The 14,325-nt window shown below is 40.4% G+C and overlaps 1 protein-coding gene across 5 annotated transcripts in view; it reads right to left on the bottom strand.

Annotated features, from left to right (window-relative positions):
- The window catches only part of RNASEH2B (ribonuclease H2 subunit B), an 80,949-nt gene that overhangs the window by 41,919 nt on the left and 24,705 nt on the right, over positions 1-14,325 (bottom strand). For all 5 annotated transcript variants that reach the window (XM_037799882.1, XM_037799881.1, XM_037799885.1 and 2 more), the window contains exons 3-5: positions 12,447-12,554; positions 10,150-10,226; positions 2,677-2,791 (exon numbers count right to left, since the gene is read on the bottom strand). In XM_037799882.1, coding sequence (XP_037655810.1) covers positions 2,677-2,791; positions 10,150-10,226; positions 12,447-12,554 — 300 coding nt within the window. The remainder of the gene's footprint in view (positions 1-2,676; positions 2,792-10,149; positions 10,227-12,446; positions 12,555-14,325) is intronic.

The raw sequence follows: 14,325 nt of genomic DNA, 5'->3' as shown, positions 1-14,325 counted from the left end.
CAAAATAAATGCAGGGTATGCACTTCTTTTCTTTTTTTTTTAATGCAATTTTATTGAGATATATTCACACACCATGCAATCATCCAAAGTGTATAACCAATTGTTCACAGTATCATCATATACTTGTGCGTTCATCACCACAATCAATTTTTCGAACATTTTCATTACTCTGAAAAATAAAACTAAAAATAAGAATAAAAATAAAAATAAAAGTAAAAAAGAACACCCCAAATGCATTTCTAATATAGCAGAAGTACCAAAAGTTAGGCATTGTTGGGGAAGGAAAAGAGATTAGAACAGAAGTTCATATAGTGATTCAGTAAACAGCCAGAGGCTTGGTGTGCAAAAAGGCAGGAGTGTAAGAGGGAAGCTCTTGCTCTGAAACACGCTGCCAGCTAACGAGGGCCGATGAGTTAACGCTGCTTCCTAATTTGAGTTTCTGGGTTTTGATTTAAAATAGCCGTTCCTATATAGCTAATGGTAATGGAAGAATTCTGGATAAAGAATTAATCGCATTTTCAACTTGTATTAACTTGGCAAAAACTAAAATGACTTGTAATTATTCTTCATTACTTTAGCTTTCAAAATTTATGTTGCTACTCTATTTGTCACCCACAGAAAGGCTGCTGTCTCCTGCCAAACAAAGTGCCAGTGAAGTCTTTAAAGGAACTTCTTTGATAAAACCTTGGCCCTACACACTGCTTGGATCGGAAATGGAGCTCCAAGTCTTGCGAAGTCTGTGGCTAGCAGATCCCTCAAACCTGAGAAGGAATCGACAAGCTTCTTCCCTTTCCCACTGTAAGTATACAGTTCTTCAAATCACCACGTCCTTGGTCCCAGAAGAACGTTTGCAGCTCCCCAAACCAACCACGGCCCTGGGTAGCAACAACTCATCAGCCTGCAGTGCTGGGTTCCACGTTCTGGTTCCATATGAGCCCGGAAACTACCATGAGACACTGATGCTAAGCTCGTGTTGTGTTGCTTGCCTGTCAAAACACACACACGTACACTGCCTCACTTCCTCCTCTCAAAATTCAAATGAATTATAGACCTGAAACCCACCACTCCATCACCCCCAGCCTACCTCCCATGTTCCCCATCTCCTGGACACCACCAGTGAATAGCCTGTTGGTCAAGGCACACGCCCAGAAGTTGTCCTTAATTCCTCCTTCGCCTCCAACCAATCACCAGATGTGGCTGATTCCACTGCAAAACTGCTCTGTCCACCATGTCCCCATCTCCTCAGCTCAGGCTGCCATCATTTCATCCTACACCACAGCAACAGCCTCCAGGAACCTGACCTTGGTTTATCCAACACATGCTTCAACCACAGCACTGCCCTGTTTGAGATGTCACTGACACATCACTGCCATTAGGTCAAACCAGAGCATCTAAGGCCCACCAGGACCCGGTTCCCCACCCGGCATCCCCACCCCATTCCTTCCCAACCTAAACCCTCCCCAGCATCCTAGATTCCAGCTATCCTAAACATGACAAACACTTCCACACATCCATGCCTCTGTTTGCTGCTCCTCTGTGTCTATTCCCTAGTCTCCCCTGTGAGGTCATTTCCCCCAGGAAAACAACACAACACCCGTCCTCCACCTCCCACCCAGTCCAGGCCGGGTGTGCTAGTTTGGGTATATTATGTCCCGCCAAAAGCCATATTCTTTGATGCAATCTTGGTGGGGGAGATGCATTAGTGTTGGTTCGATTGGAAACGTTTGATGAGTGTTTCCATGGAGATGTGACTCAATCAGCTGTGAGTGAAACATTTGATTGGATAATTTCCATGGAGGTGTTACCCCGTCCATTCAAGGTGGGTGCTAATTGGATAAATGGAGTCGTATAAAGGAGTTCACAGACAGAGGGACCTCAGAGCAACTGAGAGCGACATTTTGAAAAGCAGCTGCAGCTAAGAGAGGATAAAATGTAACATTCTGGAGAATGCCATTTTGAAATACAACCTGGGAGCAAGGAGACTCCAGCCACGTACGTTCCCAGCTATCAGAGGTTTTCTGGACGCCATTGGTCAACCTCCAGTGAAGGTACCCCATTGTTAATGCCTTACCTTGGACACTTTGTGGCCTTAAGACTGTAACCCTATAACCAAATAAACCCCCTTTATAAAAGCCAATCCATTTCTGGTGTTTTGCATTCTGGCAGCATTAGCAAACTAGAACACTGGGTTATGAAGCTGTCCCAGGTATCCCCAGAGACCCAGGGTTCCTTCCCTGTCACTGTCCTGCCACTGACCTCTGTGCCACTGCCCCCCCAGACTCAAAGCAATTTGAGGGCAAGGACAATGCCTTTATTCCTAAGTGTTCCCAGAATCTAGCACTAGTGCTTGACAAATGCTACCAATAAATGCTTCTCGAATCAATAAAGGTTCGAGTTTTATGTGATTTTACAAATGTGAAATCTGAGGCAGGAAGCAATTAAGTGACCTGCCTAAAGTTACAGATTGAGTTCAAAGAACTGAACTAGTTCAGTTCAGTTCAGTGGGAGACAGGCCACTACTAGTCAGGGTTTCAAAGATTGATCAATTCAATGTGACAGAGGAAGGGCGTTGACAAGTAGAAGCAAATCTTCTGAATGACCACCGTAGAAGAGGCATTAAATTCAGTGAGCCTTTAAGCAGCCAGAAGTCTGATTCTCAAAGACCCACACCCATACCTTTTTCCTCTGTCACATGGCAAAGTAACTTCTCCAGTTCAGGAAACTGCAGCAACAAGACACAATTCGGAAACATGTCATCTACTACCACTTGATCTAGTGGCTGAAACTTTCCCTGGGGGAAGAAAAAACACTTTAGTCAGTCAGAATGCAAGTATTGCAGTGAGCAAACTCACACATCAAAAGAAGAGTAAACAATATATTTATCATATGGCTGTTTCCCTAACAGTAGCCGAGGGTCATCTGTTCTAGAACAAGGAAGGCCCAGCGAGGAAGGTCACTACACGATGGGTTCCAGCCAGTACTCCATCCACCCCTGGGGCACATTCCCAGGTGGAACAGGGGAACAAAATCCTGGGAAAGCCCTGAAGTCAGCAACACTCGCAAACATGTTAGCGAGTACCCAGGGCCAGTCCAGTCCATTCCACTTGAAGATGAGCCAGCTGTGGTCCACACAGCTGGAGTCCTGACCATCACTCAAGAAGAGGCCCAGACCGGACAAGAAGGCACATCTCTCCTCCCCAATCCCCTCCAGGGCCAAAGAAAGAAAGACTGCAGCAAAAAGGAGAACTCCAAAAGTGAATCTGCTCCTGTCAAAGCCGTCTGGCAATGCTTTCAAATTTACACCTTAAGAAAGGAACAGCTAGCCAGGGTGACAACAGAAGACATCCCCTGAAAAATCCTCCCCAGAGATTCAGTGAATAAAAGGACAAATCCCACTTGCTGAGATCTCTGGAGGACAGTAGACTGGAGAAGGACTCCACAAATGCTAAATAGTAGAAAAAGGAAACTTCTGTCCCAGCCCCTCCGGTCCACTCCTTCTCCCTCACTGGATCCCACATGGCTTGGGGAGATGCTCAGAGGCAGCATCCCAGACCCTCCCACCACCCAGCAGGGACAGCAGGGACAGGAGCCCACGCATTTCCAGGCACAGGGACCCAAGTCCACAGAGATCCAGGGTGCAACACAGCCTCCAAGACGTGCTGCACACACACATGCCCCCAGGGGGAGGAAAAAAAAAAGCGAGTGAGAGACCGTAGAAAAATTGTGGCTGGAAAGTGCCATGCTCACTCAATCTAATTTCTGTTGGCTGGACCACCTACACACAAAACTGACTTTTCTGGAATGACTCACCTTTCTGGATTGACACCAGCTGGCTCCCTGGGGTGGGATACCCTAGTGGAGAGTTTTAAAACTTTTGTGCATCAAAAGCCCTTGTCATGCGAAACAGTTTCAGTGGCTGAGAGATTTCAAATGGAGTCGAGAGGTCACTCTGGTGGACATTCTTATGCACTATATAGACAACATCTCTTAGGTTTTAATGTATTGGAACAGCTAGAAGTAAATACCTGAAACTACCAAACTCCAACCCAGCAGTCTGGACTCCTGAAGACAATTATATAATAATGTAGATTACAAGGGGTGACAGTGTGATTGTGAAGACCTTGTGGATCACACCCCCTTTATCTAGTGTATGGATGAGCAGAAAAATGGGGATAAAAACTAAAGGATAAATGGGGTGGGAGGGGGGATGATTTGGGTGTTCTTTTTTCACTTTTATTTTGTATTCTTATTCTGGTTCTTTCTGATGTAAGGAAAATGTTCAGAGATAGACTGTGGTGATGAACGCATAATATGTTATCATACTGTGGACAGTGGATTGTATACCATGGATGACTGTATGGTGTGTGAATGTACTTCAATAAAACTGAATTTAATTTAAAAAAAAAAAAAAAAAAGACCTTGTCATGAAAGTGAAAAGACAGTCTACTCAATGGGAGAGAATATTTGGAAACCAAATATCCCATAAGGGTTTAATAATGAGAATATAAAAAGAAATCCTAGAACTCAGCAATAAAAAGACAAACAACCCAATTAAAAAAATGGGCAGAAGACTTGAACAGACATTTCTTCAAAGAAGATATACAAATGGCAAAAAAAAAAAAAAAGCACATGAAAAGGTTCTCAACATCACTGGCTACTGGGGAAAAGCAAATCAAAACCACAATGAGATAGGATCTCACACCCACTAAAATGACGACTATTAAACAAAACTACAAGTGTTGGGAGAGGTTTTGGAGAAATAGGAACACTCATTTATTGCTGGCGGGAATGCAGAATGGTACTGCCCCTGTGGAAGACAGTTTTGCGGTTCCTCAGGAAGCTAAGTACAGAATTGCCATATGAACTGGCAATCACACAACTAGATGTATACCCAGATAGAACTGAGAGCAGAGACCCAAACAGATATTAGCACACTGATGTTCACAGGGCATTATTCACAATTGCCAAAAAGATGGAAGCAACTCAAGTGTCCATCAACCGATGAACGGATAAACAAAAGGTGGTATCTACCTATGATAGAATATTATTCAACAGTAAGAAGGAATTAAGTCTTGATGCATGTGGCAACATGAAGTACCTTGAGGACATTATGCTGAGTGAAATAAGCCAGGCACCAGAGGACAAACATTCTATGATCTCACTGACAGGAACTAATTGTAATAAACAAACTCATTGACTTAGAATCTAGAATATAGGTTACCAAGACAGACTGGGGTAAAGAATGGGGAGCTGATGCTTGATTTGTACAGACATTTAATTTAGGTTGATTATAAATGGATGCTGGTGACGGTAGTATATTACTGTGAGTGTAGTTAACAGTACTGAATTACATCGGTGAAAGTGGTTAAAAGGGGAAACTTTAGATCATATATATTACTAGAATAAAAATGAAAAGATGAAACATAGGACTGTATAACACAGTGAACCCTATTAAAGATGACGGTCAATAACTTATACTACAAGTACAAGAATGTTCTTTCATGAATTATAACAAATGTATGACACTAATACAAGGTGTTAATAATAGGGTGGTATATGGGAAAAAATCCACCTAATGTAAACTAATCACGATAGTTAATAGTACTATTTTAATAATTTTTCATCATTTGTAACAAAGGTAACTACTGTTAAGAAAAAAGTGGTATAATTTTCAAAAAGTGCTATCATCACTTGTAACAAATGTTCCACACCAATGCAAGGTGCTGGTGGTGGGGTGGTGTATGGGAATCCCATATTTCATGCATTTATTATTCTGTAAACCCCCAACTTCTCTAATTAAAAAATTAATAAAAAAAGAAAAGAAAAGCTAGGCAGACGGGTAAGTACAACGAAGGCACGGACATGTTCAGCTCAGGCTCAGATGAGATCACAAGGCCTGGTTGGCAAAGGGCCCCAGAGTGTGGAATATTGGAATTCAGAACATTAATCTTCACAGATTTGATTTTCCTTAACTTTGCTAGCAGCATAGAGAGGTGATATTTGTCTAAATTAAGATACAAGCCCGCTGATTTGGGGATGCCGGGCTTTGTAAAGGATGTATGGTTTCACCCATGCCCTACTTCTAGCTCACTCTACCTTCCTGTTTTAGTGATGTCTACTCTTAAAGACAGGACTGCGTCTGAGCAGTCTCCTTTCTGGGAATGCAGATTTCTTTGGTTTTAAGGGTGAAATCTCATTTGTTTGGTAGCTCATGTAATAGCCTGTCATACTTCCTGTTAGGATAACAAGTAGCAAGATATGCCTCAATTTAAATGCTCTTTCCCTCTCAAATATTACAAATAATTCACAGACTTCCCAAGGCTTACCACTGTCTTTAGACTTCTACCTTTACCTATTTTCCTTCATGATCAAACAATATTTCAAATATTTAACTAAAGTAACACTTTATTTATATGTAATGGGAAACCATGGTCATGATATAAAATAATTTCATAACTAAGTAATTTCTGATTCTTGTTTTCTTTACCACATATACAAAGAAAGTAAATGCAGTAAGCAAACTTGCTAACACTTTGAATACAAAGTTAATAATACTTGTGATGGCCCAAAACAAGAGTTATTTTTGCTGATGTGAAAATAAATCTTGTGATTAAACAAGAATAGGCTGACATTTCAAAGGTGCTTATCAAAATTTTTGTTAACTAAATAGGAAAAGATCACTTCTAAAATATAGGGAAGGAGACAACTAAAATGCCTCCTGTGCATTTAAGAGGGCTTAGAATGACAGCAAACCAGTGTCCTGAGCAGGATCTCTGCTTCATTCTGCTTCGGGGCAGCCCCAGAGCACCCCCCAGGGGGCAGGGGTGAGGGTTAAGCCACAGAAGCATGATTCTAATGGAAATGGGGAGACACCACCAATTAAAGGGGGGAGGGGGGCTTTAAATGTACATCAATACAGGTACTAAAGCTGGTTGGTAGCTTTCTCTCTGTTCCTTTATCCCTAAAAACCACCAACTACATGAACCAAACTTTCAACTTCCTCCCTGAACAAATGTTCATTGAAGTAATCCAGTTACATAATAGAATTTATAACATACCATTTATATCATATTGCATTCCTTTAATACATCTGTATGTGTGTTTATTTGCACACATTTGTGGCAGCATTGGATTAGCATAGGATAACAAGTAGCAAGATATGCCTCAATTTAAATGCTCTTTCCCCCTCAAATATTAATAATATTTGCTTTGTATTTTCTCTTGTTTGTTTTGCTTACAGTGAACCTGCATTATTATTACTATAAAAACAATACAATTATTGCATAAAAACTACATTCATAGTGATGTTTACTATTAACATTCTCTATAACAGAAAATATTTATAGGACACTATATGCCTGGCACTGTGCTCAGTAGTATTTTTCATACATCATCTCTGTAATAGCCGAAACAACAACAAAAAAAAGCCAATCCTGAAGATAACCTAAGATATCTGACAGTAGGGAACTGCTTAAAAAGTAAATAGTACGGCATCAAAGACATTATAAAGAAAGTGAAGACAACCTACAGAATGGGAGAATATAGTTTCAAATCATGTATCTGATAAGGATTGAATATCCAGAATACTTACAAAACTCCTACAACTTGACAATAGAAAGACAAATAACCCAATTAAAAACGTCTACTTGAATAGACATTTCTCCAGAGCACATGAGAAAGATGCTCAACATCATTAGTCATTGGGATAATACAAATCCAAACCACAATGAGATTCACCTCACACCCACTAGAATAGCTATGATTAAAAAATGGAAAATAACAAGTGTTAGAGAAGATACGGAGAACTTGGAACCTTTGTACACTGCTGGTGGGGATGTAAAATGGTACAGCCACTGTGAAAAAGTTTGCTGGTTCCTCAGAAAGTAAAACACAGAATTATCATAAGACTCAGTAATTCCACTTCTAGATATATACCCAAAGGAACTGAAAACAGAAATTCGAACAGGTATACGTACACCAATGTTGAATGCAGCTTTATACACGATAGCCAAAAGACGGAAACAACACAAATATCCACCAACAGATGAGTCGATAAACAAAATGGAATATTATTCAGCTGTAAAAAGGAATGAAGTTCTGATACATGCTACAACATGGAAGAAATTTGAAATCATTCTGTTGAGTAAAATAAGTCAGACACAAAAGAACAAACATTGTATAATTCCACTTACAGGAAATATCTAGAACAAGGAAATTCACAGAGACAGAAAGTGGATTAGAGGGCTGGGGGTTAAGGGCTGGTGGGTGGAATGGGGAATTATTGCTTAATAGGTACAAAGTTCTATCTGGGGTGATGAAAAAGTTTTGGTAATGGTTGGTAGTGATGGTAGCACAACATGAACATAATTAATGTAACTGAACTGTACAGTTAAAATGACTAAAATACAAGATTTTGTGTTACATATACTACATAAAGAAATTTTTTTAAAAGTAGTGGTACATTTATATGATAGAGTTTTATGCTATCATTAAAATTCCAATTATGAAAAAACAAATGCACTATTGGGAATTTCAGTGAAGAATTTGGAAGTCGTCACTCCCGTTCTCATAATAAGAAAAAGAGCTGATGTAAAGGAGAGGCTAGGCCTCCCTATAATTGTGCCTAAGAGCCTCCTCCCGAATGCCTCTTTGTTGCTCAGATGTGGCCCTCTCTGTCTAGCTAAGCCAACTTGGCAGGTGAAATCACTGCCCTCCCCCCTACGTGGGATCAGACACCCAGGGGAGTGAATCTCCCTGGAAACGTGGAATATGACTCCCAGGGAGGAATGCAGACCCGGCATCGTGGGATGGAGAACATCTTCTTGACCAAAAGGGGGATGTGAAAGGAAATGAAATAAGCTTCAGTGGCAGAGAGATTCCAAAAGCAGCCGAGAGGTCATTCTGGTGGACACTCTTATGCACAATATAGACAACCCTTTTTAGGTTCTAATGAATTGAGGTAGCTGGCGGTAGATACCTGAAACTATCAAACTACAACCCAGAACCTATGAATCTTGAAGACAATTGTGTAAAGATGTAGCTCATAAGGGGTGACAATGTGATTGGGAAAGCCATAAGGACCACACCCCCCTTCGTCTAGTTTACGGAAGGACAAGTAGGAAAGTGGGAGGAGGAAAAACAAAACAAAACAAAACAAAAAAAGGCAACTCATGTTCTTTTTTACTTTAATTGATCTTTTTCACTTTAATTTTTATTCTTATTATTTTTGTGTGTGTGGTAATGAAAATGTCAAAAATTAATTTTGATGATGAACGCACAACTATATAATGGCACTGCAAACAACTGAATGTACGCTTTGTTTTGTATGACTGCATGGTGTGTGAATATATCTCAATGAAATGAATAAAAATAAAAATAAATAAATAAATAAATAACCCTTTAAAAAAAAAAAAGAAAAGAAAAAGAGCTGAACAAACTGAAAATCAACAACTGTTGTTAAATCCATCAGAGAACTGGGGTCACAGGGCAGACCGCCGCTCTGAAAACTGTAGAGATGGGCAGACAGGAGAAGGGCAATTTCTGGGGACAGAAGCGTGTGGAACCGAGACCAGTCGAACACTTAAAGGATCACTGACTAGGGGCCCCAGCCTTAGAGCCCCCCACGTCTAAACTCCAGGAGCGCCAGCAGGTTCACACGGAGAAGATCTGAGAACAATGCCCCCTTGCTGGGGGGAGTAGGAAAGTAACATTTTGAAATGTGCCCAGAGGTTCTTCTTAACACTGGCCTGCTCTCGAAGGAAACCGCTTTACCAGAGCCTGACCAATGTGGGTTTTTCCAGAGCCCAGTGGACCTGGGAAGGGAAATAGCCAACAATGGCCAAGGCAAGGATGATAACAGTTTTCACTGTTTCTCAGACCACCAGAAAGGCGAGAGTATGCTGGGTGGGCTCGGTGTCAGAGGTCAGCGGTCACGTGCAAGCTAATGCCAACTGGACAGGTTCAGCTGCTCCCAGTCTCAGGGCCCTGCTCTGCACCAGCACACATGGCGCACGTGTTTTTACGACAACCAAATTAAATCTGAAGTGCAGGGAATCGACATTCGGATAATTAAGAGGAGGGAGGGAAGATAAAGCAAAGCAGAGTCTATTTTGTTTTCTCATTGTTAATCCCCCAAACTGGGAATCTTACCGCTTTATCAGCCTTTCTGAGATAGTGGAGAACCAAAAATAAGGGATCCATTGGTGTGGCAAAGTGGAGATGTCCTTCTGCAGATTAAAAAGAGAACAAAGAGAATCAAATGTCTTAGAAAGACATTTGGTTATTTCACCTTAATCTCAATGTAAATCATTTATTGAAAAATAGATTTGAAATCCCCAGCTAAGAAGCTCTTCTTACACAGGCCCAAGATTCTATGTGCTTTTCTCAAAAGGCAGAAAATTTATTCCAAAGAACTTCAAATCCCTCTGTGGAGAAGAGAGCCAGGACACTGAAATCTATCTTTAAATTTCCATTTCTTCTTTAGAAATCATTTTCAACAGAGGCCAAAAAAAGGGGGAGGGGGGAGGACACAGACAAAATGGTGAACTAGATAAATATTAGGAAACATGTATAAGTGAGTCTATCTATAAAGCAGCAATGCAATGTAATTTCCGGTGCTTCTGAGGATGAAGTCACGGGAAAGCAATGTCATTCACTCTGCAAACAGCTCCGTCCATGGTCTGGGTTCTGGGGCGCTCACAAGTCTGAAAGTGCTACTGACACAAAGTTCGTAAGGCTGTGAACCGCCCTCCCCCAGCCTCCAGAAGGAAAAAGGCAAGAGGGCAGCAATCTAAACAGGACTAAATATTAGCAAACAGGAAGCTCTGCGGGAGGAGTAACATACTCTCCAGGCTGGAAGAAAAAAAGGCAAATCGAACCGAGCCAGCCCACCTGCTCCCCACTTCTTTCCTCCAACACACTCCTCTCCAAGCATCCCAGACTCCTCCTTCCATGGAAGGGAACCAGAACAGGTATTCTACCAAACAGAACAATGAACAATTCATTGACCTCTGCAAACTTATTCTGGCTTCAGGAAACACATATACTTAACTTTCATTCTCTAACAGAGAACCTACCCGTACAGCCAAGAAATTTGAACCTTAAATTTTACACACACATACAAACACACACACACTATGGAATCCATTTCATGATAAGTAAAAAAAACTTAAGAAGTAATTTTAGACTGTGATAATGCTTTATTATTAAAAAAATAAAAAAAGTAGAAGAGAAGCTTATGAAAACTACCTTATCAGAAGTTCTATGCTCATTTTATATGAGACAACCATTATAATCAGAAATTAGGAACAGGTTTCTAGGCCTGAAAACAATATTCTGGTAGATACTGTTAAAAACAGCTCTTTCTTCAGGGGCAAATTTTAAAAGAAGACAATGATGAAAAAAACAGATACCCACTCAAGCAGCCCAGGACAGATGATCAATCACTGTCTTCCAACACTTATTTTCCAGTTTCAATCTAGGTATTACTATGTCAGTCTCGCTAAATCCAATTTCAAGTGTATTGCATTTGAAGTTGGAACTCTCACTTATTGCCAAATGAATAAGCCTAGCTGCAAAAATGAAAAGTATATGTATACTTTCTACTTACCATGCTCTACACTGCCTACCCTTTGCATTTTGGCAATTGAAAACTACTTCAAATCTTCTCATGCACATAGATATATAAAATGCATCAGGGCAATATGCCCTTCTTCTGGATGCCTTAGAAGAAAAGCAAAGTGCCCTTTCCACCCTAGCACTAAGGGGCACATGCACAACCAACAGAGAGCAGAGGGCTTAGAAAGAAGCCAAAGCCCTCTCTGAACATGATGAGAAAACAGGCAAAGAGAATGCAGAAAGCCTCCAATACCCAATGACTCCCCCTCCCTAGTCCCAGAACAAACATCTCTTAGTATCCTTGACCTCAGGGTCAGCATTTCTCCCAAACTAAGGGAACATTAAAAGAATGGGAACTTGGGGGGGGGGGGGGAGTGGCACATGGGGGGAGACAGTAGCAATTCTTATGACAAACATAAAATAAAGAAAATCGTTATATTCTAGTATATTTTAGAAACTATCTTAATATACAGTTTTAAGGAGATAAGATGTTAAGAACTTGAAGATCCTCAAAAGTCGCTAACGGTCAACACGATGTGTCCCTGTATTGGAGGTAAAGTAACTCCTGACTAAGGACGTCTGGTGCTTTAGTGGACACATCAGAGCCGCTAGTTTAAAATTTCCTCCCTAAAAGGCACATGGGTATTGGATCTCAACTTGCTCAAATTATCCTTCCTTTCTCCTTGATTAAACCCTGCTCTGATGCCAAGAAGGACTAAAACGTGGACCAGAGCCCAAACCAGACGGCAGCCCCATACCCCCCCGTGCGAAGGATGGAAAAGCGAGAGTGTGTTTTTAGTTAATGAGCATACATATACAATGTCACTTACCTGACTGAACTGACTGATCTATGAACCAAGAGTGGTGTTTTTCCTTGAAAATTTTTATTTCAAACAGCTGCTGCAGACACATACTGAACAAGTACATGGCTCCTTCCCCTGTTAAGACAAATCTCTTTTATTTGAAAGTTTTCACATACACCCACACACACACAGAATCAAAAGAACTGTCCAACAGTTCTGAGGAATGTTCCTAAAATGAACATAAACATACATAGATGTATTCTATACAAATGGACTCCAAGGAAAGCTTAAGGCTATTATATACAGATGCTTGTTTTCAGTTTTGTAATCCCCACTGAACTTAAACCAATAAATTAAAAAGTATAAATTATTTATCTTAACTGCTACGAAGCCTCTTGTGGGATCCCCCATCAGATCAGGAGGAAGGCTCTGTCCCCAAACTACCCAGACCCAACGGTTCAGCCCGATGGACGGAGTATGCCCATCAATTCCCCGTCCCCAGGCAGCCTACAGCCCCCTCACAGGGGGTCCAAGTCTGCAGACCCTGTGGATTGGCTCTAAGTGAGCAAGGAAAGGCTCCCATGGCAACGCGCTCCAGGCTGGAAGGAGTGGGGAGAGCCTGGTGGATTCTCCCTTTCCTTTGTTAAAAACAGCAGGGACCAAAGCCGTGCACATCTTTGTGTTTTATCTGTCCAATTCAGCCTCTGGAGTCAGCATGCCTGAGTCTGAATCCACTTCTGTGGCATGTCGGCCATGCGTCCTTGGGGAAGTCACATAAGCTTTCTGTGCCTCTGTCTCCACAATGATAAAATGGAAGCAATACTGAACCCACCTCACAGGGTTTTTGTAAGGATTAAAAAGACAATGTATGTAAAGTTCTTCAAATTGTATTTGGCACATAGTAAGTGCTCAACAAATGCTAGCGATTATTTTTCCACTGTTGATGTAGCAAATAAAAACATTTGTTCCTTTGTTGTCTGTGGACATCCCAATAAAACAGAACTTTTAGAAGAAGGCTGACATTTTTTTTCGGACCTGTATTTTGGTTGGATGGCTTGGAACTTTTCCTGCTACCTAAAACTTTTCCTGAAGAACTATTTCTCACCTTAACATAGTCTTACGCATAGAATCATGAGTTCCAAATATATAGGCAACCAATTATACTCAATTTTATATTAAGGGAAAGAACACTGACGGAAGTCAGGCATTTTCTCCTCTCTTGTTGCTTCTATTTATGTCTCTTCAACAACAACAACACAATGAGAAGGCTCTATCCGTTTGCTTTCACTTACTTTTACCTGTTCAGTATTATAGTAACCAGGAGAATGCCCTAATTTGCTAAGCATCAGATGTCTACTCAAAACCTTATAAGTAGAAAAATAATTTCACACAGATAAATGATATCACCAATATTACTGCACATTTATATTACATTTAATATTTTTGCCTACACAAAAACATTTAGAAGACAAAACAGAAAATGCACTGAATATAAAGTTACGATAAAATTATTTCCAGTAAAATATGTAACTCTTCAATATACAATGCTTTGAATACAAAAACTAAAAAAAATCCCTTGATAAGGAAAAAAATATACTAACTTATTTTTCCTATTAAAATAAGGAAAGTTCAGCTAAAAACGAAACTCCTCAAAATCTTGGCACATCAAGTAAAAGCCTTCTTTTTTTAAATTTTTTTTTAACTCTGGTGTTTATTTTACTTTATAGCACAGAATGAATGTAAATGAAAGCTAATATTTGATAACTACTCTAAGAAAAGCTGGCTTAAGAAAGCTAAAGAAAATTAATCTGCTTTAAGAGAGAAACCGAACTTGCTACTTTTTTGTTTTGCCAGCATTTCTGATGAATGAACAGTTTTGTGGATTAAAATTCTAAGAAGAATTTAA

This window comes from Choloepus didactylus, chromosome 12 (genome assembly GCF_015220235.1).
Source record: "Choloepus didactylus isolate mChoDid1 chromosome 12, mChoDid1.pri, whole genome shotgun sequence".
Lineage (NCBI taxonomy): Eukaryota > Metazoa > Chordata > Mammalia > Pilosa > Megalonychidae > Choloepus > Choloepus didactylus.
Note: the sequence above shows the minus strand (reverse complement) of the source record. Positions and strands in the feature narration are given on the sequence as shown.